Source organism: Hypanus sabinus, chromosome 3, assembly GCF_030144855.1.
Source record: "Hypanus sabinus isolate sHypSab1 chromosome 3, sHypSab1.hap1, whole genome shotgun sequence".
NCBI lineage: Eukaryota > Metazoa > Chordata > Chondrichthyes > Myliobatiformes > Dasyatidae > Hypanus > Hypanus sabinus.
In genome coordinates, this window is record NC_082708.1 from 133315126 (window position 1) to 133342628 (window position 27503).

Here is a 27503-nt window from a genome sequence, read left to right on the forward strand (position 1 = left end):
GAGGTGTTCCTGCTGAGCTCTGGGAGCTGGAGTTACAGGAAGAGCCTGGTACAGGAGACCGTGCCGAGAGAGAGAGAGAGAGAAAGTGGATCCTGAAAAAAAAATGAGGCAAGCTATGTTCTACAGCTTCTCCAAAAGGAACATGTAAAAACTATATAACTCGTTGAAGTTTAGGAGGAAGTAAACATTGCTTAAATAGCAGGTAAGTGAAGCACCTGTGCCGGCCGAATTTCCTGGAGGCGGCGGGCGAGTGTGGACGTGAGGCATTTTTGTTCCAGCTGGGGGAGGGCGCGATTTTCAGTCACCTTAAGGAATATCAGGTGGGGATGCCTTGTTAAAGGCACTGGGTGAATAACATTTTAAAATAAACATGAGGCTTCTCTTAGGAACCAGGACGATGGCTTGTTTTTGCAGCTTCACAATCGGTCCAAACGTAAGTATTACGAAACCTGCCCGTCTTGAGTTTTTTTAATATTTATTGAATGATGTTAGGAAAGGTCTATCATGTTTTTTTATATACGACAGCAGACGATCGGGTTTACTGGAGAGTTGTAGCTGTTACGACTTCCTTCCATTTCCCAACATCCATTGGGAACCAGATGTAAATACTGTAATTAACATCACACACAAGTTACGAGGAAGAATAGTTTGTCCTTTCAAACCTACTCCATATATCTGACAAAAACCCCAAATCCAGATTCAGTAGCATTGTCAAGTATCTACTGTCTCTGCTTTAAATTAATCACTTTGTTCCCATTGTCCGTTGAGGAAGACAGTTCCAAAGGTTTGCAGCCCTCTGATAATTTTTTTCCTCTATCCGTCTTAAATTGAAAACCTTTGTAAGATTCTCCCACATCTTGTCAAAACCTCTCAGGATGATATATCTTTCAATCACACCCTCTTTCACTCTTCTGGAGATCGGTAGATACAAGGATGGTCTATCAAAACTACCCTCACAGGAAAACATGCACATTAGAGCTGTAAACCTTCACCAAACTGCTTCCAATGCATTACTGTTCTTCCCTAACTAAGGAGACCAATACTAAAGAGAGTACTCCACTGTACAACCCTGTCCCTTCATAGTTTAGCTATAACCTCTCTGACACTCAGTTCCTGAGCAATACAGGTCATCCCTGGGGAATGAACAGATTCTGTTTTTACAGATGATGGGATGAATTTGTCCATATTCTGGAAAATACACAAAAAACTATTCCATTCGGTAGACAGTGTTGTGATGAATACACAAGAAAGAACTATTTCAAAAAGTGGAGAGAGAGCGAGAGAGAGAGGAAACTAGTTTCCACTGGCTGTAGTAGTGAAATCAATATGCTTGTCAGACTTTTGAATTTAATAATGTGGGTGCTGGGTCTTGTATAGAGTGTCCATAAGTTGGGTGTTCATAACTTGGGATGGCCTGTAAACGATAATAGTCAAACTAGTTTTGTTTTTGCTTCATGGAGATATACTGTTTTCTGTTTGCTTGCTGAATCCACATACGTTTGCAAATCACAATAGAAAGTACAGATTCTTCTGCATCTGAGAGGGCTGAATCTCCATCATTCAGATAATTCACTTGTACATTATTTAAATTTTCTTGCTAAAATGGAATACTTATATTTTCTCTCATTACACACTGTTTGCTGGATCTTAGCTCGATCACTACCTGTACCAATATCCTTTGTGGTCTCTTTGCGTCCTCCTAACTTACTTTCCTGCCTATCTTTGCATCCTCAGCAAATTTATCAATAACACTTTCAGTGCCTTCATCAAATGCATTCATAGACATTGTTAATAAGTTAAGCACCATCCCCTGTGACATGCATCTTTCCATTCAGGAAAAGGCCCATTTATGTCTTTGTTTCTGGTTTTCTAAGATATTACAGTTTGGACTTTGGGGAATAAAAACACACACACGATACAATATTTAGATTCTTTTCTGTTTTGTAACTATATTAGGGGATATTTAGCCTATCTTGTAACTGATAGAGCAGGAGATTGTTCATCATTCAGTTTTTGGTGGGTTATGTTTGCGAAGTGTTTGGGATGTGTCAGCATCACAATAAATGTACTGTATAATGCAATTGCTTTTTAAATCTTGGTTCTGTAACATGATCTGTAGAGAATGTTTCAGGTTATAAATGTTTGGTACTGCCATTACCAGAGAAAGGCAGGCATTGCTATTGCATAGTGCATTTGGTTGCAAATCATAATATAGCAAAGAACTACACAGTCATCTTCACATGAAAAGATTTATCAATACAGCTTGCCAGAGAAGACAATGTTTAATGTCCCATCTAATTTCTAACAATGCTGCAGGTGCTCAGTTCTAAAATGAAGCTTCAGTCCACAAGCTGGGGAACTTTTGAAAACAAGCAAGCAAGCCAAGGAGGAAAGGTTGCAAAATGGTTGGCTGTTTCTTTCAGCAGTCCTTAATTATCTCTGATGATCAGCTATGGCTTTGGCAGGACAGTGAGAGGAGAAAACACTTGCTATAACCTTGAAAGTTCAAATAAAAATCTTAATGATATTGGCTTTCATATTGGATTTTGGACAAAAGTTAAATTTTATGCTGTGTGAAGACATATTCTCCAAATTGTTCTTTTTCAAGTGATTGTCCAATTGCTTGGTAATTCATGAGTCAAGAGCAATTTGCACCACCAGTTTGCTCGCACCTGCAAGACGTAAATGCTCTCTATTCCTTGACTGCAAATCCCATTGGAAATTAAACCTGTCTAACAAAAATCTGCAGTAAAGCTTTTGAAATGCACTGTTCCTAGCTAATTTATGTCCTCGGGTATGAAAATAGCAAAATGCTTAATCTCCACTTTTAAATACATGAGTTTAATTTAAGACAGAATACTACAGGAATTTTTACTATCTGTCTATGGCCACCAGCTTTAAGTTAGGTACTGACATTGTTTCAGAGATTGGAGGTGAGAGATCGTAGCCAAGCGAAGCCTAAGAGCAACACACACAAAATGCTGGAGGACCCCAGACAGTCTTGTGTTCAGGAAAGCTTTGATTTTGAGCTGTTAAAATCATATAGAATTTGGAGTAAATAAAAAGAATGTTTTGTGTCAGAATGGTTGATAATCAAAGGGTATAAATTTAAACTGATTACCAAAGAAACCCAAGGTGAAGAAAGGAAATAGTTTGTTTGCATAATGAGTGGTTGGGTGTGGAATTCATATCAAGTGTCAAAAGCAGAATCAGTGATGGCCTTCAAAAGAGAATTGCAAACACATTTGGAGATGCAGTTGCAAAGACCTGGGAAATAGCCAAGAGATTTTTGGTAAATTAGATTGTTGTTTAAGAGTCAACATAGACTGGATGGAATGAAGAGTTATTCTTCTTTGCTTTGAAGTCCACATCTGATATTTAGTTTTGTAGGAATGTGATTGAGGATACTTTACTGCAGGTCACTTCAGACTTGCATCTCCATGTTAAATTGTGGTGGATTATAACTATATTCCTTGTGACAGAAGAATTTAACATACAAGCAGATGTGAATGATGCATAACCCTTTTTTTCCTTTTCCTCCTAGTGAGTTGAAGAGAACTTTGCTTTCAACCTCCAGATGTTATTGACTTAATAAGGTTTTTTATGAAGGTTCTCCCACCTTTATAAGCTCCAGCAATGTCACGTTATAGATACTTCATATTTAACCAGCGTGGTATGATTCCACTGGGAATTCTGCAGATAGCTTGTTCTACTGTCTGTGTGGTGTGTGGCTTCATAGATGGATCAGTGAGGAAGGATTCGGTACTTCGCCGGACTAGAATACCCATCTGGACGGGCATGGTAAACCTAAATGATTTAAATCTCTTTAATGTGCTTTTATATTTATTCATTAAACTAATGGTATATTTGCTTGCTGTTTCAGGTTATGGCATTTCCAGGAGTTTTGGCATTATTTTCTGCTCAGAAAAAAAGTCCCATTCTTGTAAGTCACTTGCATCTAATACTACCTTTGTATCAGGAAAAATAATCTAACTGGTTTATTAAATGAAATGTGTCTAACAAGTAGCACTTATTTTGGCTAAGGGGGTCGGGTGACTTGATCATTTGATCTTTGTGCATAGCCAGTTAAGAGTTTTGTCTTTCTCCTGGTCTAAAATTTCTAAACCCCATGAACTGAGCATATTTAGGAGGGATCAGCTGATACTTTTCCCAAATATGGTAACAGATTTGTCAAGTACTTGGTTGGTCTTGAGGTAGGTTCAAAGTAGACTATAATACTGTTTTGTAAAGTTCATTTTTGGAATCTTAAACAAAAGCTCAGGCAATGCCAGTTTCATGCAGTCATTTTGTGGTTGCCTTCAGAGAATTAAGATAATATCTTGCTGTGGATTAAGTCATATTACGCATCTTTACTGAAACACCAGGGTCAGTCTTGAATATATAATGCTCTCCAGAATAGTTTCCTATGTTCTGAAGTATGGGAAGCCCACTTAATAGCATTAAGAAATATTATGTGTGAGTATTGACCAGAAGAGCCTGTCTTGTCGCTTTGTGCATTGCACATGTATATGTACATCAGTGACATTGTCAAGATCTTCCAAGACTGGTAAAAGAAATGTGGAAAAATTCAAGACTGAAGAAGCTTGCTTACCATCTATATCAACAACCTGGATGATATTGTAGTAAACTGGATTAGCTCCCTTGCAGATGACACCAAGTTTTTGGGTGTAGTGGACAGCAAGGAAGACTATTAAAGCTTGTAGTGGAATCTGGACCAGCTGGAAAAATGGGCTGAAAATGGCAGATTGACTTTAATGCAGAAAAGTGTCATATGTTCCACTTCGGGAGGGCAAACCAGAATAGGACTTACCCAGTGATTAGTAGCACACTGCGGAGTGCAGTATAACAGAAGGATCAGGGAATACAGATCCATAATCTTTGAAAGTGGCCTCACAGGTAGATAGATTGTAAGAAGAGCTTTTGGCACATTGGCCATCATAAATCAAAGTACTGCAACAGGGAGTTGGGATGTTATGTTGAAATTATATAAGACATTGGTGAGACCTAATTTGGAGTATTGTCTGCAATTTTGATCATCTACCTATTTCATTAAGAGTGCAGAGCATATTTACAAGGATGTTGCCAGAACCTGAGCTGAGTTGTAGGGAAATTTTGAATAGTTTAGGACTTTATTCCCTAATGTATAGGAAAATGAGGATAGATATGATGGAGGGGTATAGGTAGGGTAAATACAAACAGCCTTTTTCCACTGAGGTTGGATGAGACTAAAACTAGAGGCCACGGGTTAATGATGAAATGTAAAATGTTTGAGGGGGACAGGAGGGGGATCTTTTTCAGTCAGAAGGTTGTGAGAGTATGGAACAAACTGAGCAGAAATGCTGAATGTGGGTTCAATTACAGTATTTAAGAAAAAATTGAATAGGTACTTGGATAGGAGTGGTATGGAGAATTGTGGTCGATGGAATTAGGCAGAATAAAAGTTTGGTATTGACTAGATGGACTGAAGGACGTGTTTCTGTGATTTCTAATATGGGTGTGACAGTTTTCAATTGCTTTCCCATGCACTTTCAAGTGTCATTACATGTGTGTTAAATAAACTTCAATACTTAGTATGAGCCTGAAGTAATTCTAAATTTTTATTTCAGCAAAAAGTAAAATGCCAGACAAACATTTGTGTAATTTGTAAACAGCATACGCAAGATGATACTCGAGGCAATGAAACAAATCTCTTTACGAATGCTATTGAATCACAAACAATGTGGTAAATTCAGAATGGAAGTGACATTCTCGTATGCTGTGAATCAATCCCTGTCTAACTATATTTCCGTGACCGCCTACTAAAGCAAAACTAACAGGAAAAGCCAAGTGAATAAGTTTCACAAAGATTGGTTTTAATATCAGTACAGTAGGTCGCAGTTAGCATGACACTATTGCAGCTTAACGTTCACCGTTCAATCCCAGCGTTTTCTGTAAGGAGTCTCCCCATAGGAAGTAAGTGTTTTCTCCGGGTGCTCCAGTTTCCTCCCACAGTCCAAAGATGTACCGGTTAGTAGGTTACTTGGTCATAGTAAATTGTCCCGTGATTAGGCTAGAGTAAATCGGGGCTGGCAGGGGTTGTGGGGTGGCACAGCTCAAAGGACTAGAAGGGCCTATTCTGCGCTGTATCTCTAAATAATAAATAAAAAAAATCAAATGCCAGCTCTGTATTAAAACCGTCAATAATGTAATGCTATTTAGTGGTGTTTGAATTTGTTACACTATTTCATTATCACATTATTATACATTCTACGTTTAGGTGCATGCTATGGTTGGATCAGCTATACTATCTTGGTTAACCACAACTGTTTTAATAATATATGCGGCATTGACATTGAGTTATGGTGAAGATGATGATGAAGTGTTCCAACATAAACCCAGCGATGTCATACACATGGTAAGCTTTTTTGAATTTCTTTTTATTGCGGTGTTTTTTCTCTGCTGATCACAAGCTTCAAAACTCTGTGATGTTCAAACGTATTAAATGATTGTGTGCCATTATTTTCCTATGCAAAACACTGTTAGGTAGGGAATTTCTACATTGCACAACAATGCAAAACTTATAATCAGTCTAGCTGTGGAGTTGCATAAAAGAATGATATGCAAAAACTGGAGGAGAAGACTTCCTGAAGTTTCGGGGGTGGAAAAAAAAAGGACAAGAAATTTTAGTTTACCCATTTTATATTTTTCATTATTTTCTTACGACTTATAAAGTTGACAACCCCCTTTTTTGTTTAAACCCCAAGGAAGTCCATTTAGAAACATGCCAAATGTGCAATCTTCATGCAGACTGCACATTTTAATGCTTGTAGTCTTTTGTTTTCTGTTTAAATGAAACACTGTTGATGATTTTGGCCACTTTCTTAGATTTTTTTTTGGATGAGATTGAAGAGAACTAATTGCCTGTCTTCGAAGGCAACGCGAGTGAATCTGCAGATGCTGGAAATAAATAAAAACACAAAATGCTGGCAGAACTCAGCAGGCCAGACAGCATCTATGGGAGAAGGTAGTGACGGCATTTTGGGCCGAAACCCTTCATCAGGAGTGAAGTAACATAGGATGATCGAAGAAGTGGGGGGAGGGATGAAGTAGAGAGCTGCGAAGTGATAGGCTGAAGGGAAATGGGCTGGGGGAAGGTGGAGAATTAAGGGAAATAAAAGAGAAAGAAAGGTAGGGCTGGGGGGAGATTATGGGGGGGGAAGGAGAGAGAAAAAGAATTGCTGGAGGACAGAGCGCCGGTGTTCGGCGAAACAGTCTCCCAGTCTGTGGCGGGTCTTGCCAATGTATAAATGGCCACATCGGGAGCATCGGATACAGTATATCACCCCAGTTGACTCGCAGGTGAAGTGGTGCCTCACCTGAAAGGACTGTCTGGGGCCTAGGATGGTGGTGAGGGAAGAAGTGCGGGGGCAGGTGTAGCACTTCTTCCGTCTGCAGGGATGAGAGCCCGGAGGGAGGTTGGTGGGGAGGGATGGGGGGGATGAATGGACAAGGGAGTCATGTAGGGAACGATCCCTGCGGAAAGCTGAGAGGGGGGAGGAGGGAAAGATGTGTTTGGTGGTGGGATCCCGTAGGAGGTGGCGGAAGTTACGGAGGATTATACGTTGGATCTGTAGGCTGGTAGGGTGATAGGTGAGGACCAGGGGGACTCTATCCCTGGTGGGCTGGTGGGGGGATGGGGTAAGGGCAGAGGTGCGTGAAATACGGGAGACACGATGGAGGGCAGAGTTGATAGTGGACAAAGGGAAGCCCCTTTCTTTAAAAAAGGAAGACATCTCCTTTGTCCTAGAATGAAAGGCCTCATCCTGAGAGCAGATGCGGTGGAGGTGGAGGAATTGAGAGGAAGGGGTAGCATTTTTGCAGGAGACAGGGTGGGAGGAGGAATAGTCTAGGTAGCTGTGAGAGTCTGTAGGTTTGTAGTAGACGTCGGTGGATAGGCAGTCTCCAGAGATAGAAACAGAGAGATCTAGAAAGGGGAGGGAGGTGTCAGAAATAGACCAGGTGAATTTGAGGGCAGGGTGAAAGTTGGAGGCGAAGTTAATGAAGTCGACGAGCTCAGCATGTGTGCAGGAAGCAGCACCGATGCAGTCGTTGATATAATGCAAGAAAAGAGGAGGACAGATACCGGTGTAGGCTTGGAACATAGATTGCTCCACGTGGCCGACAAAACGGCAGGCATAGCTAGGACCCATGTAGGTGCCCATGGCTACACCTTTAGTTTGGAGGAAGTGGGAGGAGCCAAAGAAGAAATTGTTAAGGGTGAGGACTAATTCCGCGAGGCAGAGAAGAGTGGTGGTAGAGGGTGACTGGCTGGGTCTGGAATCCAGGAAGAAACGGAGAGCTTGGAGACCCTGGTGGGAGATAGAGGTGTATAGGGACTGGACGTCCATGGTGAAAATGAGGCGGTGGGGGCCAGGGAACTTGAAATCTTTGAAGAGATGTAAAGCATGGGAAGTATCACGGACATAGGTGGGAAGGGATTGAACAAGGGGAGATAAAACAGAGTCGAGATAGGCAGAAATGAGTTCAGTGAGGCAGGAGCAAGCAGAGACAATGGGTCTGCCTGAACAGACAGGTTTGTGAATCTTGGGTAGGAGGTAGAAACGGAAGTGCGGGGTGTGTGAACTATACGTTTGGTGGCCGTGGATGGGAGATCTCCTGAGCTGATGAAATCGGAAATGGTTTGGGAGACAATGGACTGGTGCTCCCTAGTGGGGTAATGTTCCAGGGGTAGATAAGGGGAGGTGTCAGTGAGTTGTCGTCTTGCCTCCGCTATGTACAGGTCAGTGCGCCAGACGACAACAGCACCCCCCCCCCCCCCCCCTTATCAGTGGGTTTGATGATAAGGTTGGGATTGTTGCAGAGAGAATGGAGAGCAGAGCGTTCAGAGGGGTTAGAATTCGAGCAAGGGGTGATGAAGTCGAGATGGTTAATGTCCCGATGGCAATTAGAGATAAACGGATCCAGGGCGGGTAGTTCTGGGCGGGGAGTCCATGAGGAGGAGGAGGGTTGGAGACAGGTCTTAGTGTTTTATTTGAAAGAAACATACGGCTGTTGTTCAATTGGTTCACTTGCAGAGGGAGTGATATAGAAATAGAAGAATGAAATTTACAGGAAAATGGAGATTTTGTTGAATGATGGATAATTATTTAAAATAAGATTGCTAAGGAAGAAGCAATACTATTTTTTTGGAAAAAAAAGTTAGTGTATTAAAGGACCTAATCTAAATTACTTCACTTTTGGGGCATAGTGTAGGGACCTGCCACACATGAAATCATCAATCTCATTTATCAGTTTGCCAGTCTGCATACTAATCTGGGGAATGTAGGGTAAAAAGGAAGGGAAATGTAAATTTATGTATTTAGTTCACTTTTTTAATTAATAAGAATTCTGAAATGATTACTCCCCCTCAGGTTTTCATGAGCAAACACATGAGCAATGTGTCCTTCCCAGATGGTTAACCAAGGTAAAATTAATGACTTTGCTATAAATTAGGTGGAAGTCTTGAGGCTTTAAAAGCTTAATAAATCTCAATGGATGGAAGGTATTCCAGAATCCTGAAAGAAACCAGACAGAAAATTTGCAATGCACAACTTCTTAAGGAGGGAGCTAGTCAAATTGGTAACTCTAAGAAGTACCACCAAATTAGAAGCAGATTAATGTGCCGCTGGATATTATGCATCAAAGTGTGCACTTACAATATCTCTTGGGACTTGCTTCAGTTTTGTCCAAGCAATTAAGTTAATTGTTGGGGGTAACTTTGAGGATTTTCTGTACATTAATAGCATAGTAAATTGCATTCACCATGATATCAGTGGTGATCTTCCTATGTAATAAACTACCTGGGCTTTAGGGGTGATAAAATAACTCTAATGAATCCGGAGAAATTCCACGACATGGTGGAATCATGGTGCCCGTGATTGAGCTGACTGAGTCTATAACCCTCTACTACTCCTTGAAATACCAGGCACTTGAGTCTCCATACTAGGATATGATGTCAAAGTGCTGTCCACCATACATCTATAAAAAAGAGTTTTTGATGATATAACAAATCTCCTCAGACTCCTAAAACAAAAGCAGAGCACTGGTTTGCCGCCTTTGTGCATGCATCAAGATCCTAGGAACTTGAAGCTGCTCACCTTTTCCATTGCTAATCCCTCATTGAGGACTGGTACAGTACATGTGCTCTTGACTTCCCTTCCTGAAGTCTGCAATCAATTCCTTGGTCCTGCTGATGTGGAGTGTGTGGTTGTTGCAACACCACACAACTAACCAATCCGTCTCACTTCTTTATGCTGCCTTGTTGTTATCCGAGATTATACCAACAGTGATGTCATCTGAGAATTATAAATAGTATTTAAGCTGTGCTTAGCCACACGGTCATGAGAGTAGAGCAGTGGGTTGAGTGCGCATCCTTGAGGTGTGCCAGTGTTGATTGTCAGCAAGCTGGATATGATACCTCTGATGTGTATTGACTGTGGTTTTCTGATGAGGATCCAGTTACAGAGGGAGGTATGGAGGCCCTTGTTTTAGAGCCTGGTGATTAACACCGAGGGGATGGTAATTTCTTTCCTCATATCCTATGTTTTCAGTAAAATCCAAAAAATCTCTTTGTCTCAGTCTTGTGCCTACTCAACAACTGAGAGTTACTGGGCCTCTGTGTAGAGAATTCCTAAGTTTTGCACCTTGCTGGTGAAGAAATTCAACCTTACTTCTGTCCAAAACATTAACTGCTTCTCCTGAGGCTATAACTCAGGATTAGGAGTTAGATTCTGAATGTTCAATCCAGGGGAAATGACATCTCAGAATCGAGCCTCTCAAATCTCTGGTATATATTGTTCCTCTGAGATTATCTCTCAGATTTCTCAATCCCAGAGACCATAGACCCAGCCTACTCAGTCTTTAATCATCAGACAGCGTCCACCTCAGTTTTCAATGCAGTGCAATAAAACTGACAATGCAGCAGACGTGGGACACTGGTGCAAGCTGAGAGATTTGCTGGACTAAAGATAGAAACATAGAAAACCTACAGCACAATACAGGCCCTTTGGCCCACAAAGCTGTGCCAAACATGTCCTTACCTTGGAAATTACCTAGGGTTACCCATAACCCTCTATTTTTCTGAGCTCCATGTACCTGTCCAGGAGCTTCTTAAAAGACCCTATCGTATCCACCTCCACCACTGTCGCTGTCAGTCCATTCCACACACTGTGTAAAAAGAAAACTTACTCTTGACATCTCCTCTGTACCAACTTCCAAACACCTTAAAACTGTGCCCTCTCATACTAGCCATTCCAGCCCTGGGAAAAGCCTCTGACTATCCACACAATCAATGCCTCTCATCATCTTTTCACCCCTATCAGGTCACCTCTCATCCTCTGTAGCTCCAGGGAAAAAAGGCCAAGTTCACTCAACCTATTCTCATAAGGCATGCTCCCCAATCTGGGCAACATCCTTGTAAATCTCTTCTGCACCCTTTCTATTGTCAAACGTTCCTTCTAATTATTACCCGTTACCCGATGCAAGAACAGACAGTACTACAGAAGGTAAAGCAACTGCTTTTTTTATTAGTAGCTTGCTACTGGAGAGAGCTCTCTCTAGGCCCACAGCAGCCCGTTCCGAGGGTCTCCCTACCCGCACACAGATACAGAGTCTTTTTTATACCCTTTCTGCCATGCAGCAGGAAACAATTTTCTGGCTACCCCTACAGTCATATGCCCAGCAACAATGGTATTTTAATACAAAGGCCCTTTGGTTGCCTTAATAGGCCAAAGGTCATCAACCACAGACAATGTGCATGATGAGATCATCTCTCGTAGTTCTTTTGTACGGTATTACCATATTGCATTCTGCAGGTGCACAAGCCAGCAGAGCTTAGCTTGAAATCTAATTTTTACCTGTCAGCAGAACAAATTAACCCTTTACTACCTCATTCCCTCCTTTTTATCATATGATAACAATTAAATTGGGGCTGAAAACAGTGCCGCTAATTTGGTAGGGAAAGCCTTGCAGCACGTGTTTAAACAGGTCAACAGTACACAACACACAATGATAATCACAACAAGAATGACTAACCCATGTAGGAAATAAGAGGCCCATGATCCCCCTAGCAACTAGCTGAGCCACCCTTCTCCTCCCGGCAGACCCTTGCCTAAAACTATCTAACTGAATCTGAATTTTCTGAATCTCTAGAATCGCGTACGAGATGTTATGGGACTCGTCCCTGACATGGGTGTTGCACTTATCTCCAACTATGGCACACACCCCTCCCTGCTGGGCTAACTGGTAGTCCACAACATACCGGGTCTGCAGAGCGTAAAGTCGAAGTTCTGCCATTTCTTGGTTGATTGCCTCCATTGTGCTGTTCCCCAATGCTGTCAGCCCACAGACGAGGTAGTTTCGATTCCCAGCTATGGCCCCTGCAGATCCGCCGAGGGAGAAAGTGCTGAGCCAGCCTTAGCCCACCGCCGATCCCAGAGTGGTCAGGTCCTTATAATCCGCACATAATTCCTTACTGATGGATCAAGCCACCAGTCGTCGTCAAACGGGAGCTTCCTGCAGGCCAGGAACGGTGATCGTTCCAACGGCGAATGGTGGAGGCAGAGCATTAGGACCCGTAGTGTAAGAGGAACACGTATCCGCTCTTTGCCCAGTAGCATGTGGAACTGTCAGAAAATGTTTTCTGATACCAGATATTTTCAGCACGGTATATTGGGGCGAAAGCCAGCTGACATTTTCCCTCTAGAAACGTGGGTCCCATTACAATGACCACACACGTACTGATTCCCTTCGGGTAGGACAACACACCTTTCTCGAGTACAGGTACATGAAAACTTACTGCTTTTTATTCCACAATCATGATTCAGACAGTGCCTTTCAATGCTGGGGATGTTCTTAGGGACTTTAACAATTACACACACCCATCCTATTCCTCGGAAATAGAAAGGGCAGCCGTGGGTGCCCCTACAGATAGTTCCATTTCCAGACTGTCATTCTGTTGCCTCTGTGCGTTTAGCCAGGACTGAGTTCCCCAGCTCTTGGATCACCCATTCTCAGAACTCCACCCTAAAGTGCTGTTCAAACTTTCCACACACTGTCCCATACTCGCTCTTGTAAACCTTCCCTTATCACCTTTACGCTCTCTGCCTGACGTATCCTCTTCCACTAACTCCTCCCAATTCCTTTCAGTTGGGTTAGCCACGAATAGTGCCTCTACAAGGGGTAACATACAGTTCTGTTACCATATAATTGCATATGCATTTCATAAAAGAGATTACTTTCCAAAGCATCTGTAAATACATAAAGAGTCCAAGTCCAACAACAATCGCTAGTCCTGACGAAGGGTCTCGGCCCGAAACCACGGATGCTGCCCGACTTGCTGAGTTCCTCCAACGTGTTTGTACGTGTTAACAATCACGTTTCGTCCGGCGACCCTCGCTTATAATCACTCAGGTGAATCCAACGGTTGTGACCTTGTACTTTTACTGCAGTCGGCATCTGGAGAAGGATCTGAAAAGGTCCTTTCCACCGGGGTCCAAGCTTGGGGTGCTCCCAATCCCTTACCAGTACCGAATCCCCAACTTTCAAATCCGGACACTCCGCTTCTGGTTTTTCCTGTGGTTTAAATGCCTCCTGCACCTGAGAATGAAGGAACTTTAGAGAGGATGTTAACTGCCTGAAATACCTTTGCAATTCACCCCCCCCCCCCATAACATTAAGGTCAACTTGGGTGGGAGGCTGTGTATTGACATCCCACGGGGTCCTTCCGGGACGTCCATAAATAATTTCAGCCGCTGATACTGTGGTAGTGGAATGGGGAGGAATCATCATATGATACAAAGCTAACAGAAGGACCTTCAGCCAGTTCAGTCCAGTTTCAGACATTAACTTAGCCAGCTTATTTTTCAAGGTGCCGTTAGCCCATTCCACTATTCCTGCAGCCTTCGGGTGCTGGACACAGTGGAATCGCTGTTGAATGTGCAGCACCTCGCATAGTTCTTTATTTATTTTTCCCACAACATGAGGACAATTGTGCGAACTTGTCTGTCTGGGTAAGCCGAATCTTGGTATAATCTCTGTAAGTAACACCCTTACCACCATGGAGGCTTTATTATTGGTGGTCAGAAAGGCTTCAGTCCATCTGCTAAGCACATCTACAATCACTAAACAATACCTATAACAGTGTACACGCGGTAGTTCGATAAAATCAAGCTGAATAAATTCAAAAGGACCCCTTGGCAAGGGGATTTTTCCTCGGGCACACTTTATTCCTCTTCCCGCATTTATTTGTTGGCATATCAGACATGATCGTATTTTCTCTTGTGCCGCCTCTTCCAATCTAGGGTGCCACCAGGTGCGTAGTAAAATGTTACTCATTCCCTCCTTGCCAAGATGCGTATCAGTATGCAGGCAATCAATAAGCATTGGTAACAAAGCATCAGGTATACAAACTTGGCCAACTGGTGTGAGCCAGAGGCTCTCGGACGCAGAGTGCAAACACCCATGTGACTTCCAGATTAGTTTTTCTGAATCGGGGCGTCCCCCTGTAGTTGTCCATGTCTGGAAAACCCTTTGCTGTTGTGGTTGGCCAGCAGGCCAAGGCCAATTTCTCTGCCGTGGAGACAATATAAATGGCAGTCTGTGCCGCTAATTTGGCTTCTCTGTCCGCCCGATGATTACCTTGGGTAACGAGAGGAGTCGGAGAGATGCGCTGAGCACTTAATTGTTTTGAAAGGAGGATGGCACTGAGGAGGTTCTTTATGTATGAGGCATTCTGGATAGGGGTCCCTGTGGAAGCGAGGAATCCTCGATGGGCCTATAGCTGGCCGAAGTCATGAGCCAGCCCAAAAGCGTAACGGGAGTCAGTAAAAATATTGGCCACTTCATCCTTGGTCAATATACAGGCTCTTGTCAAGGCAAATAGTTCTGCCCTTTGTGCTGAGACAGGAGGTGGTAAGGATGCTGACTCGACCACAGCCGAGTCATTCACAATGGCGTAGCTACTAAGGCGGGTTCCAGTAAAAAAAAGAGTGCTCGCTTCATCTGGGGTCACCAGTTATCCGACTAGTTCATATTGTTGGTCCTAATGGCAGCATCAATATTCTCAGGGATACATTGCACAAGAATAGCATTAAACTGGGGCGAGAGATTACCAGCATTAAAGGCGGTATCCCCGGCATAGGTTGCATAGGTGGAGCAGAAACGGTCCTAAAAGTCAGTACCGTCTTTTCTTTCCTTAGGTTTACATTCTAAGACTTTGCTCATGTCAACAAGCTGATGCAGGGTCGTCTTAAGGGCTCGTTTAATCTTGTCTACCTGTTCTGTTGGGTCTGGGTTCACTGTCAAAAATGCCTGCCAATTATTGTGATTATTTAGTCCCTGATACCATTTAGTCTGTTCATCCTGAGTGAGGGCCGTACAGCACAGACTGAAAAGATCTTGGAGAGTAGCCTGATACACTTGAATGATGCTTATTATATAGCGTATAAAATCGTCCAGATTCGTTTTATGGTTAGGTGCGGTGCTCATCATCATGCGCATTTCATGAGCTTTCCATGGGGTATAAATGCGCAGAGTGGGTTCATCGGCGTTCCCGTGGGGATCGGGGCAATTCCGGTCAGGAGTAAACGTGGAGTGTGTGCATCCGGGGCCACAGTTTCAAAGGGGTCATTTTCATCACACTCCTCATCAGGGTCAATCAAAGGGCAGTCCCCCTATTAAACTGTTTCTCTTGAGAATTGCATTTTTGCGTTTCGGCCGCGGGGTAGATTTTTTTCAGTGGCTTCAGTTCCAGCTGCAACGGGATCACTAAATTGTTCTGGCCCATGTCTCCGCTCCCGTTCCTGAGCTGTGTAAGGAGGTGATGGTTGGGATGCCTGCTTGCTGAAGGAGTGGAGGGTAAACTGGGGCCGTGGGGCGAACTAGTCAATCCTCCTCAGTTTCATCTGTATCATCAGTCTCATTTTGGAACAACATCGGTAAACCAGACTTGTCCGGAGGTACCTCCATTTTACCCTGGTAATTAACAACCTCACGTCCCCGTCCAGTTCCTTCTCCTGTTTTTTCCCTCCTTTTCTGTCCTTTATCATGCTCCTCGCTGTTACTTCAACACTTCCCATGGCTTGGGTTTGCCTTCCCTATCACATACACTAATCCCTCTTCTAGATGCATTGTGTTCCCAACTACTTTGTCTAGACTTATTGGTTAATTCCTCGGCCGTTTTTCTCCATGTTGACATTAAGATTTTCCATTTCCCCCCTGAATTCCGCTTCCACATTGTCTTTTCTGCATTAATGAATTTCTGCACATTTCAGGTTCCCCCTAATGGCCACGTTCCATTTCCAGTTTCTTATTTAATGAGTCAGATAATTTACAAAAATCATTTCCGTCCCTGGGAGTCTCCTTACAAATTTTGAACAAGGGGGTATCCGTTCCTGACTTATCAAGGGTCTGACCCATTTTCCTTTAATCCGTTAATTTTGTGCTGTGCCTCTCTGCACCCACTTCAGGGTACTGACCTTCACATGGGGGATTTTCCCTCTTAACAACCGGTCTAAGGCAGGGTGTCTGAGACAGGCAGATTATTGTAAACTCACTGTAGTGAATCCTCTAACTATTATCCCAGTGAATCCTCTAACTGTTATCTGGGACGAATCCTCAATCCCACACTTCTTGTACCTGGGCGAATCCTCAACCCCACTTTTTTAACACCTGGGCGAATCCTCAAGCCCCCCTCCAACCCCTTCTTACCGTAGTACTCGGGCAACCTTAATGATTCTTCAGGAGTCTGTCCAAGGAATGCCCGTAGACGAAGGGGTCGACAAGGTACACAACTAATGAGAGAGATCAAGGTAAATCTTACCTTGTGGACCCATCTGTCTCGGGTCGTTGCCACCGAGCCGATCACTGATGCCGCCTCACGGAGCTGCCTCGTCTTGGACTCCTGGTTGGCTCATCAAATTGTCAAACGTTCCTTCTAATTATTACCCGTTACCGGATGCAAGAACACTCAGTACTACGGAAGATAAAGCAACTGCTTTTTTTATTAGAAGCTTGCTACTGGAGAGAGCTCTCTCTAGGCCCACAGCAGCCCGTTCCGAGGGTCTCCCTACCCGCACACAGATACAGAGACTTTTTTTATACCCTTTCTGCCACGTAGCAGGAAACAATTTTCTGGCTACCCCCACAGTCATATGCCCAGCAACAGTGGTATTTTAAGACAAAGACCCTTTGGTTGCCTTAATAGGCCAAAGGTCATCAACCACAGACAATATGCATGATGAGTTCATCTCTCGTAGCTCCACATTTTTTGTACGGTATTACCGTATTGCGTTCTGCAGGTGCACAAGCCAGCAGAGCTTAGCTTGAAATCTAATTTTTACCTGTCAGCAGAACAAATTAACCCTTTACTATCTCACTATGGTTTCCACATCGTTCCTATAGTGAGGCGACCAGAACTGAGCACAGTACTCCAAGTGGGGTCTGACCAGGGTCCTATATAGCTGGAACATTACGTCTCGGCTCCTGCACTCAGTCCCACAATTGATGAAGGCTAATGCACCGTATGCTTTCTTAACCACAGAGTCAAACTGCACAGCAGCTTTGAGAGTCCTACGGACTCAGACACCAAGGTCCCTCTGCTCCTCCACACTGCCAAGAATCTTACCATTAGTACTCTATTCTGCCATCATATTTGACCTACCAAAATGAACCACCTCACACTTATCTGTGTTGAACTCCATTTGCCACTTCTCAGCCCAGTTTTGCATCCTAACAATGTCCTGCTGTAACCTCTGACAGCCCTCCACACTATCCACAACACTCCAACCTTTGTGTCATCAGCAAGTTTACTAACCCATCCCTCCACTTCTTTTATCCACGTCACTTATGAAAATCATGAAGAGTAGGGGGTCCCAGAACAGATCCCTGAGGCACACCATTGGTCACTGGCCTCCATGCAGAATATGACCCATCTACAATCACTCTTTGCCTTCTGTGGGCAAGCCAATTCTGGATCCACAAAGCAAGGTCCCCTTGGATCCCATGCCTCCTTACTTTCTCAATAAGCCTTGTATGGGGTACCTTATCAAATGCCTTGCTGAAATCCATATACACTACATCTACGGCTCTACTTTCATCAATGTGTTTCGTCATATCCTCAAGAAATTAAATCAGGCTCATAAGGCATGACCTGTCTTTCACAAAGACTATTCCTAATCATATTATGCCTCTCCAAATGTTCATAAATCCTGCCTCTCAGGATCTTCTCCATCAACTTGCCAACCACTGAGGTAAGACGCACTGGTCTTGGGCTATCTCTACTTCCTTTCTTGAATAATGAAACAACATCCACAACACTTCAATCTTCTGGAACCTCTCCCATCCTCATTGATGATGCAAAGATCTTTGCCAAAGGCTCAGCAATCACAGTAGGCTGGGGTACATCCTGTCCGGTCCTGGTGACCTATTCAATTTAATGCTTTCCAAAAGCTCCAGCACATCCTCTTCCGTAATATCTACATGCTCAAGCTTTACAGTCCACAGTAAATCATCCCTACAATGGCCAAAATCCTTTTCCATAGAGAACACTGAAGCAAAGTGCAGATTGAGTGCATCCCTTCTCTATCACCTGCCTATCCTCCCTCTTGCACTGTCTCCAAGCTTTCTTTATTTGTGAGCCAACCGCCTCTTCCTCCATCTTTTCGGTTCACTTCCCACCCCCCAGCAATCCTAGTTTAAACTCTCCCCAATAGCCTTAGCAAACCTCCCCGCCAGGATATTGGTCCCCTTTGAATTCAAGTGCAACCTGTCCTTTTTGTAAAGGTCACTCCTGCCCCAAAAGAAGTCCCATTGATTCAGAAATCTGAATCCCTGCCCCCCGCTCCAATCCCTCAGCCAAGCATTTATCCTCCACTTCATTCTATTCCTATACTGACTGTTGCGTGGCACAGGCAGTAATCCCGAGATTACTACTTTTATGGTCCTGCTTCTCAACTTCCTTCCTAACTCCCTGATATTATTGGATTATTGGATGTTATTCCAACAAAATTTTAATTCTCTTTTTGAAAATGTTACACAGTATTATAATAAATGTCTCCAGTGAATTGGGTAAATTTAAAGGCAGTGTGGGTATTGTGGTTCTGATGAGTTTGAAAAGGGTGTGGAAAACTTTGTTTAGGAGCCAGATGTTGGATCAGCAGCAACATTCACAAAACGCTAGAGGAACTCAGCAGGTCAGGCAGCATCTGTGGAGGGGAATGAACCATCAGCCTTTTAGGCCAAGACCCTGCACCAGCACTGAGAGGAAGGGAACCAGAATCAGCAGGTGGAGCAGGGGGAGGAGAAAGAGTACGACCTGCGCCGGGCCAGTGAAGGGGAAGGTGGGTGGGTGAGGGAGGGAAGGATGATGTGAGAAGCTGGGAGGCGATGGAAGAGGTAAAGGGCTAAGGAAGAATGAAACTAATAGGAGAGGACAGTAGACCATGGAGTGGAGTGGAGGGAAGGAGGTGGGGAGAGATAAAGGGCTGTTTATGCGTCGAAGAGGAGATGAGAAATAGTGAGAGGGTAACCACAATGGGGAATAGAAAAAGTGAAGAATGGGAAGGGGGGATAAACCAGGGGAGTGATTACTAGAAGTTAGAGGAATCAAGGTTCATGCACCCCTACCTGCCAGCTTGTACCTCTCCCCCTTTCCCTCGCCTTCTTATTCTGGCTTCTGTCCCCTTCCTTTCCAGTCCTGATGCAGAGACTCAGCCTGAAATGTCAACTGTTGATTTCCCTTTATTAATGTTGCCTGACTTGCTGAGATCCTCCAGCATTTTGAGTACGTTGCTCAAGATTTCCAGCATCTGCAAAATCTCTTGTATGCTGAATCAGTGGGTTTTCTGTAATTATCAGATTTTACAGTAAATAGACAATTTTATTTAATATTTCTTACTTTGATGAGAGGGAGACTCTCATTACTAGGTCAGGGAGACTAAAATTGTACACAATACTCTGGGTATGTTTTTTGCAAAATGTTCTATGATTACGGCAGAATTCTTTCATATGTTATTTACCTTATTAATTGCTTGTTATATCTGGCTGTTAATTACTAAAAGAACAACACCTCTTATCCTCTCTGGTTAGCATACAACCCAACAGCATGAACATTGAATTCTACAGTTTCAGGTAACTTGCTGTCCCTGCCTCTTTCTCTCACCTTCTGATCTACCCAAGTCATCCTACACACACCGCACTCCTACTATGTAGTTTCTTTCCAACTCCTCCACCTACTCCATCATCCACACAATTGCCCACTGCATTCCTACCCCCCCCAACTGTCCCCATCTCCCCACCTTTTCTTAGTGATTTGGTTCCACACTCCACTGTCCTTTCCCATCATTATGCATCATCTGTAGCCGAGTTGTCTTCACCTACTTCGCAGCCTCTGTTGTTATCTTCACCCTTCCCTCCACCACCTGACTTCATTTGCGTATAGCCCCTCCTTACCTGAATCTGCCTATCAGTTACCAGTTTTTTCCCCACTCCTTCACCTTACTTACTTACTTTATACCAGCCATTGCCCCTCTAATATTTCAGTCCCGATGAAGGGTCTCAATCTGAAACATCGACTGTCTGTGTATGCTGCATCCCTACTAGTTTTACACCTGGTTCGATCACCTGCAGTCTTGTGTCTGCTAGGTATTAATTTTCTGATTTCTATGTGAGTTATCTTGTTTTCAGATAGTCATTGTTATTTCTTGTCATTGCTCTTCCCAAGTGGGCAGAATACCCAGTGAGCCTGATGCCTTCTCCCCTGAAGTCACATGGAATAATTTCCAAAGATAGCTGTCTAAACATTAAGTAGGACCATGGCTGGTCACTTAGCCTGCAATTGCTTGCCAAATGAATATAGAACATGGGTCTTCAGTCTGAGAATTTTACCAGTATCCTGTTCTTTTACCAAAATTGGAGATGAAATGCATATCTCTTTCATTGCAGGAATATTTACTCAGTAGACTTGTTCAAGGAGTCAATATGACTATACTACTGGCATCTGTGGTTGGTATTCTGATGACAACCATCCTAGTGTATCTTGGTTGTAGAAGCCTCCCCATCTGTGGCTGTTTTGACAATACAACTGGAATGGTAAGTTTATTGCTCAGTCATAGTTCTCCAAATTGTTGTTCCTCTGTGTGTTGTGGCCCATCAGGCAGCAACCTTGCAGTTTCTTTAGTATTTGTTTTTATTTTATGAGACCGAGTTAATAGCTCGACACTCAATCCTGCATGGATGGGACGTGTGCAAGGTGCCGGCCAGATTTGAACTCAGGACCACTCACCTTGAAGCCTAGTGTGGATACCTTAACACCACCAGCCAGCTAGTTATCAAAATTACTTGTGTTTATTTAAAATGGCTTGTTGTGCTCTGAATGATAAATCCAAGAATGCATACTAGTTAATTTCTTTCATGTTCTAATCTACAAATTGAATAATTTAAAAGTATTATTTGGTTATTCAACAGCAGGACATCAAAATGCATTTCAGCTTTGTAGTCCTTGTACAATGTCTTTGCAGACATTTCCAGCAATGATTGGTATGGGCAATGCTGACAGACTTTAATAGATTAAGTTTACTCTAGTCAGTCATGGTTCTAATCTTATTTGCCATATCCCTTTAAAACCCTTGTAGATATTGTCATCCAACTTGATAAGCACCTTCAAAATATTTATTTGATGTAATGCCGTTTCTTAGCTTTTTCAGAAAATATGAATTTTAACTTTATAGGTGTTTTCACACCAAATCAAGTTTCAAAATGAGTAGGTTATCCAAGTGCAAAAGTATTTAAAATCTCTTACTCGTTTGGGCAACAATAATTAAAGCAAATTTATGAGAAAATGCTTTGTGTAATGAACACCTGAGATGGGAGAACGCCAAAGTGCTGAAGGTCATTAAAAGTGCATGAAGAGGACAAGTGTGCTGAGTCTACGGTAGGGAGATGGGGCAATTGAATGTTCAACTAGATATCGGACATTTTGAGAAAGGGCTGCTGTGGCACAACTGGTTCCATAACCACCTTTTGTGCTGCAAAATTCCATGAATTTCTCAGCACTGAAATCTTAAAGCAAACCTCACACCTGAATCCCATGCTCTGACCTGGTCTTAAATAGAAACAAAAACTGCTGGAAAGATTGAGCCACATCTGCTTGAACACACAATTATCTTTTCAGATTGATGACCACTGAAAATAGAAAAGAAAGGCATTTTGGTGGTGTGGAGTGGTATGCAAGGATAGTGATCAGTATGAATTTTTGAAGGTAATGAAATAACTTGGCTATGTTCCTGAGGAAAGCAAAAGAGGGACTTCTACTGATACTCAACATTCCCACTAAAGTGTGTGTGTGCATACATCTTTTGCTATTAGAGCACAAAGGAATTTAAACTGCACACAAATGGTTGTCGCCCTCTACCTTGTTGGCATGTTAAGTATATTTCGCACTCATACACAATCACATTTCCTTTTCCAGTTTCTGATGCAGACGGTGTTGACAACATGGAGTTTATGATGATTTGTCTGCAGATTTTAGAACTGTCTTATATCTACTATTTTTATTGAAGAAATTATTAATTCACTATGCCAAATTCCAAAGAAGCAACGCGCGTGAAGCGCAAAAGAACTGCTTGTTCATTTAAGGCAAAATGGCTTAATGGAACAGTAGAAACTGCAATACTGAAAGCTCATAAGCTACGAGAAAAATTTATGTACAATACAGAAACTGGTATTCCCTGTGTGCATTGTTACGATGCAAAAGTTGCTGGAGAATTTGCAAGTGGGAAGAAGTGGAATGATATTTTGAAACTAATTAGCAAGCAAATCACATATGGATGGTATGCAAAACCTCCAGCAGGAAAATCCTTCATTACATGTCACAGGCCTGCTACATATGTTTTGTGAGAGTCCACATGAACATGAGAGGAAAAGATCAAACGCAGAGGAGATCAAAGTTCTTATTGACAGTGTAGTAACAGTGCACACGTTGTCACTGGGCAAAAAAATGGCACAGTACAAGATTTATGCACGCACTGGTCATTACAAATTAGAGGGAACATTGCTGGTACTATGAGTTTTGTTTCTCCCCCTCAACTATTACTGCCAAGAGCAGTATTCTAGTGATTTATTTACTTTGCCTTTGGGATCTTTGACTGTGACATTGATCAGTTGAATTGACTGAATATGAGCTGAGTGATTACTGTATAAATGCAACTTCTGTTTTGTAATGGGACAAATCAGACTGAATAATAGCATTTCTCATTGCAGCAGCCATTGATGACAGAAGACCATCAACCTCAGATGATTGAGTTAATCAGTGTCCGGAAAAGTAAGTTTATAAATCTATTAATGGATCAAACACTAGTGTTGACATTTACAGTAGGTCTTTTGACAGGTAAAATGTGTTCATGCCTCATTTATGTTTTCATTTAAACTTGCATTCCTATGATGAATCCCTGTCCCAACCATTCCACATAAAGCATGATTGCCCCTCATTTCACCACCTTAGAAGTTTACTGTTCCAGCCACCACAAGTTCATTATGGCTGCGATGTGCGTGTGATCATCATGGTAACTTACTAAGACCTCTGTGGAGGACAATGGGAATGGTACTGAAGACTGTGCCACAAACTAATTTGCAGAGATAATCTCAAGTAGCAAGTTTTAATATGATTAGAAAGTGGTTGGGAAACTCAGCAGATCAGACAGCATCAATAGAAAGGAATAAAAGGTCGATGTTTAGGGCAGACACATCAATCAGGACTGGAAATGAAGGGAGAAGTGTCAACTCTTTATTCCTTTCCATAAATGCTGCCTGACCTGCTGAGTTCCTCCAGCATTTTGTATGTGTTACTCTGAATTCCTACCATCTGCAGAATCTCTGTGTTTAGAAAATATTAGGAGTACTTGGCAGATCAGGCCATATCTGTGGGAGAAACAGAAACGGAACTTTACTCAGAACGTGGTTTTAATGAAGGGTCTTTGAACTGGAACATAAACTTTGTTTCCTTTCTCACACAATCTGCCTGACCTGATGCATATTTTCAGCATTTTCTTTTTGTTTTTATTTTATTCAAGAGCCATCTCAGGCACAATTCTTTTGCCTGGTGAGATTCCGCAATTGAAGTTGAATTAAGGAATTACTGTCCAGTGGGGTTTACCATGTATTAATCTAATTCTATTAAAGTGAATATTTAATAGGAAGCATCTTTTGCTACCTCTGTGTTTGTTTTATAAACCCAGTGGCAAGATTGGATAAATGTCTTTATCTGCTATACCTTGTTCTGCTTGCCCTGAAATCCAATATTGTTTGCTGGGGCTCTTGACTTAGACCTGCAGAACCATTGTTAAGCATCTCAGATTAACAGATTACCAGTGTAGTTCAAAATAATTGGCTCCCACTTGCTAACTAATTTTTCAGAAAGTTTGAAATCCAGACATTTGATGGGATTTTGTCCTACCTCTGTCCAATGATTAATTTGGATATGGGCTCCTGGGCACCAGCTCAGATGTGATCAAGAGCTAATGGGGTTCAATTCTACAATCGTGAAGGATTGAACTAATCAATCAACCTCTGCCATTCTGGTGTAGTGTTTCTGTTTCCCATAAACCTTTGCATACTTTAGTATCTAAATAGCCTGCTCTAATATTAAGATAACACTTTCTTCTTGTAGATTCCAACATTAGATATAGTTTTTGTTGATCAACCCAAATCTCCTGTATCACTTTGAAGACCTGAACTGCATCACTCTGTCAGCCTTGTATATGCAAGTGTACAGAACACACTGCCTTGGGTGACGGTAGGGGCAGATACATTAGGGGCACTTAAGAGAGTTTTGGATAGGCACATGGATGAAAGAGAAAAAATAATCGAGGACTTTGTGGGAGGGGAGGGTTAGATTGATCTTGAAGTAGGTTAAAAGGTCAGCACAACATTGCGACCGAAGGGCCTGAACTGTGCTGTACTTGCAACAGAAAGCAAGTTTATGCCACTTGTCCTTGGTGATCAATGAGTGAAGCTTTACAATAGTTTTCTGTTCCAGCCAATGCAGGTAAAGGCCAGATCCTTTACTTTTTTGATTCAGAACTATAGCGTTGCTGATGGTTAAAATTGCTGTATCATTTCTGAGAGCAATTAAGTTCATATTCATTTAGGAGGGCAAAAAAATGCTGGCGCTACCTGTGATCCTGGGTCTGTGTGGATGTGGAGAGGATGTTTCATATGGTGTGGGTATCCAGAACTACAGGGCACAGCCTCAAAATTGAGAGGCAACCTTTTAGAATGGAGGTAAGGAATTTTTTTTTGCCATAGAATGGTGAATCTGTGGAGTGCTCTGCCACAGTCTGCGATGGAGGCCAAGTCCATAGGTATATTTAAGGCGGAAGTTAATTCCTCATCAGTCTGGGCATCAAAGGATATGACGAGAAGGCAGGTGTATGGGAGTGAGTGGGTTCTGGGATCAACCATGATGGAATGGCAGAGCAGACTCGATGGGTTCAATGGCCTAATTCTGCTCTCATGTCTTTATTGGTCTTTTGAAGAAAAATCCCTTTTTGTGCAATCTCTGTTCTCACCCTTAAGAACATTTCTTAACTGTGTACAAATTGGCTGATCTCCTTACTTTATCATATTTTCTGCCAGAGAGAACCTAATTGATTGGGTAGATCTATGACTGGCTATTTCAGTCCTGTTACTTGCATTATGATCTGGACAGAGCAATTTACCAGAGATCATTGGTTGGTATCAGTTATCCATTGGCTATACAGTGGAATCTTTTTAGGCAATGTATTTGGCAGAGCTATCCATGCTAATTTAATTGAGGCATTCTTTGCATAATTATTAATATGCTTCTACCTTTACTAACTTGATATGAATTTCTCTTAAAACAAGATGGCAGTGCTCAGCGAATCCTAAATGATCCAGTACTGAATGATGGGAATGGAGAGAAAGAAGAGGCAGAGCTGATGTCAAAGTCAACAGCACCCTACATGCTATTTACTTAAAATCAACTTTAATCACTTGTGGTTGCCTTACTTGATAGACAAATGGAAGATGGTTTCCTTTTATTGGACTTCATTGACAAGAATTTGAATCCGAGGAAAACTTAAGAAGTTTACCAATATTTTCCTCAGCTTGGAATAGTTTTTGTACAAATCACTTTTATGGCAGTCATTGCTAAGAGTTAACATTAGCACTGAGTATATTAAAAAAAATCAATTGAATAACCAGATAATTTGCCACCTTAATCTTTTTATATAATTGTACGGCTGTGATAGGTGATGTGATTTTCAGTGGCTACCGTGTTACTGTTTAGTGAGCAATGAAAAAGTATTGTTACATCTATTTTGACCAAAGAGCAGTTGAAGTGTTAACATTAAAAAAAAATAAATTACAGTCTTAAAATGCATATGTATTTTAAAAATTTACTCCACAAAATGTTTCAAAACTTACTGTAGAGGTTATTGTGAACTCAAGAAAATATGCACATGTTGGAAATCCAACCCAACACACACACAAAGTGCTGTAGGAAATCAGCAGGCCAGGCAGCATCAATGGAAATGAATAAATAGTTGACGTTTCTAGTTGTGACCCTTCTTCAGCACTGAAAAGGAAGGGGAAGGCAACAGAATAAAAAGGCGGGGGGAGGGGATAGCTAGAAGATGATAGTTGAAGCCTGATGGGTAGGAAAGACAAAGGCCTGGAGAGGAAAGAATCTGATAGGAGAGTGAACCATAGGAAAAATGGAAGGAAGGGGCCAGGGGATCCTCTGGAGGGGGTCCATGTCTAAAGCCACTCTCTCCCCCTCTATTGCAACATTTCTCCAAAACATGCACAGGTAACGCTGTTCTTTTTACATCTTAGGGTACCAGAAGTTGAGAACAGATATTTTTAACTTCGTGACACTCTGAAATGTAATGGGTAATTTTGCCAGTAATCATAAATTTGCAGTATCTTTAGACTAGGTCATGTTTCCCTTTTTCAGCAGGACTTCAGTTTTTTTTCTTGAATCATCCTGTTCATTAGAATTTTAGTTTGAAATCTGGATGCAGCATTGAGCAACACTTCTCTAGTGACTCCCACCACACACAGCTTTTGTTACCTTTCCACCCTTGTCAAAGGACTTCAGATCAAAAGCCTCTTGGATTCAGCAATTTTAAAAATATAAATTACTAGACACCATGGATATGAATCCAGAGTTTCCAAGTGGAGGGGCCAGGAAGGATTTGCACTGGGATTATAGAGAATAGCATTTTTGTTTAGCACTAAACTTTGCAATGAAATGGGAAGCTATCAGAATTATACACATACTGAAATGTTCTTTGGTCAGGAGAATAACTTACTCTGAAACAGATTGATTCTGTGCCGATATCAAGTGCTTGGATGATGTGCCATGTAACCAAGAATAGCTTGAAGCATTTAAAGATTCAGAATCATTTACAAAAATAACCACTTCA

The 27503-nt window shown here is 42.2% G+C and overlaps 1 protein-coding gene across 3 annotated transcripts; it reads left to right on the top strand.

The window, feature by feature from the left end:
* On the top strand, positions 1–27372 carry zgc:113425 (uncharacterized protein LOC541425 homolog). Of its 3 annotated transcripts, XM_059965187.1 has the most exons (8): positions 1–202; positions 387–433; positions 3545–3801; positions 3884–3943; positions 6278–6415; positions 21001–21147; positions 23317–23377; positions 25203–25923. In XM_059965187.1, exons 3-8 carry the CDS (start codon positions 3637–3639, stop codon positions 25337–25339), a joined length of 708 nt encoding a protein of 235 aa, XP_059821170.1. In that variant the 5' UTR covers positions 1–202; positions 387–433; positions 3545–3636; the 3' UTR covers positions 25340–25923. The 3 variants fall into 3 exon arrangements, with proteins under 3 accessions (XP_059821170.1, XP_059821169.1, XP_059821172.1); XM_059965186.1 differs by lacking the exon at positions 387–433 and having other exon boundaries at positions 3–202; XM_059965189.1 differs by lacking the exons at positions 387–433; positions 25203–25923 and adding an exon at positions 25939–27372 and having other exon boundaries at positions 11–202.
* The last annotated feature ends 131 nt before the right edge of the window (positions 27373–27503 follow it).

What these genes read in the sequence shown, in the direction of transcription:
- zgc:113425 (XM_059965187.1), top strand. Translation starts at nt 3,637, where the DNA reads ATGTCACGTTATAGATACTTCATATTTAACCAGCGTGGTATGATTCCA. An exon ending in TACCCATCTGGACGGGCATG is followed by an intron (nt 3,802 to 3,883) that starts GTAAACCTAAAT and finishes TTGCTGTTTCAG; the next exon opens with GTTATGGCATTTCCAGGAGT. An exon ending in TTGACAATACAACTGGAATG is followed by an intron (nt 21,148 to 23,316) that starts GTAAGTTTATTG and finishes TTCTCATTGCAG; the next exon opens with CAGCCATTGATGACAGAAGA.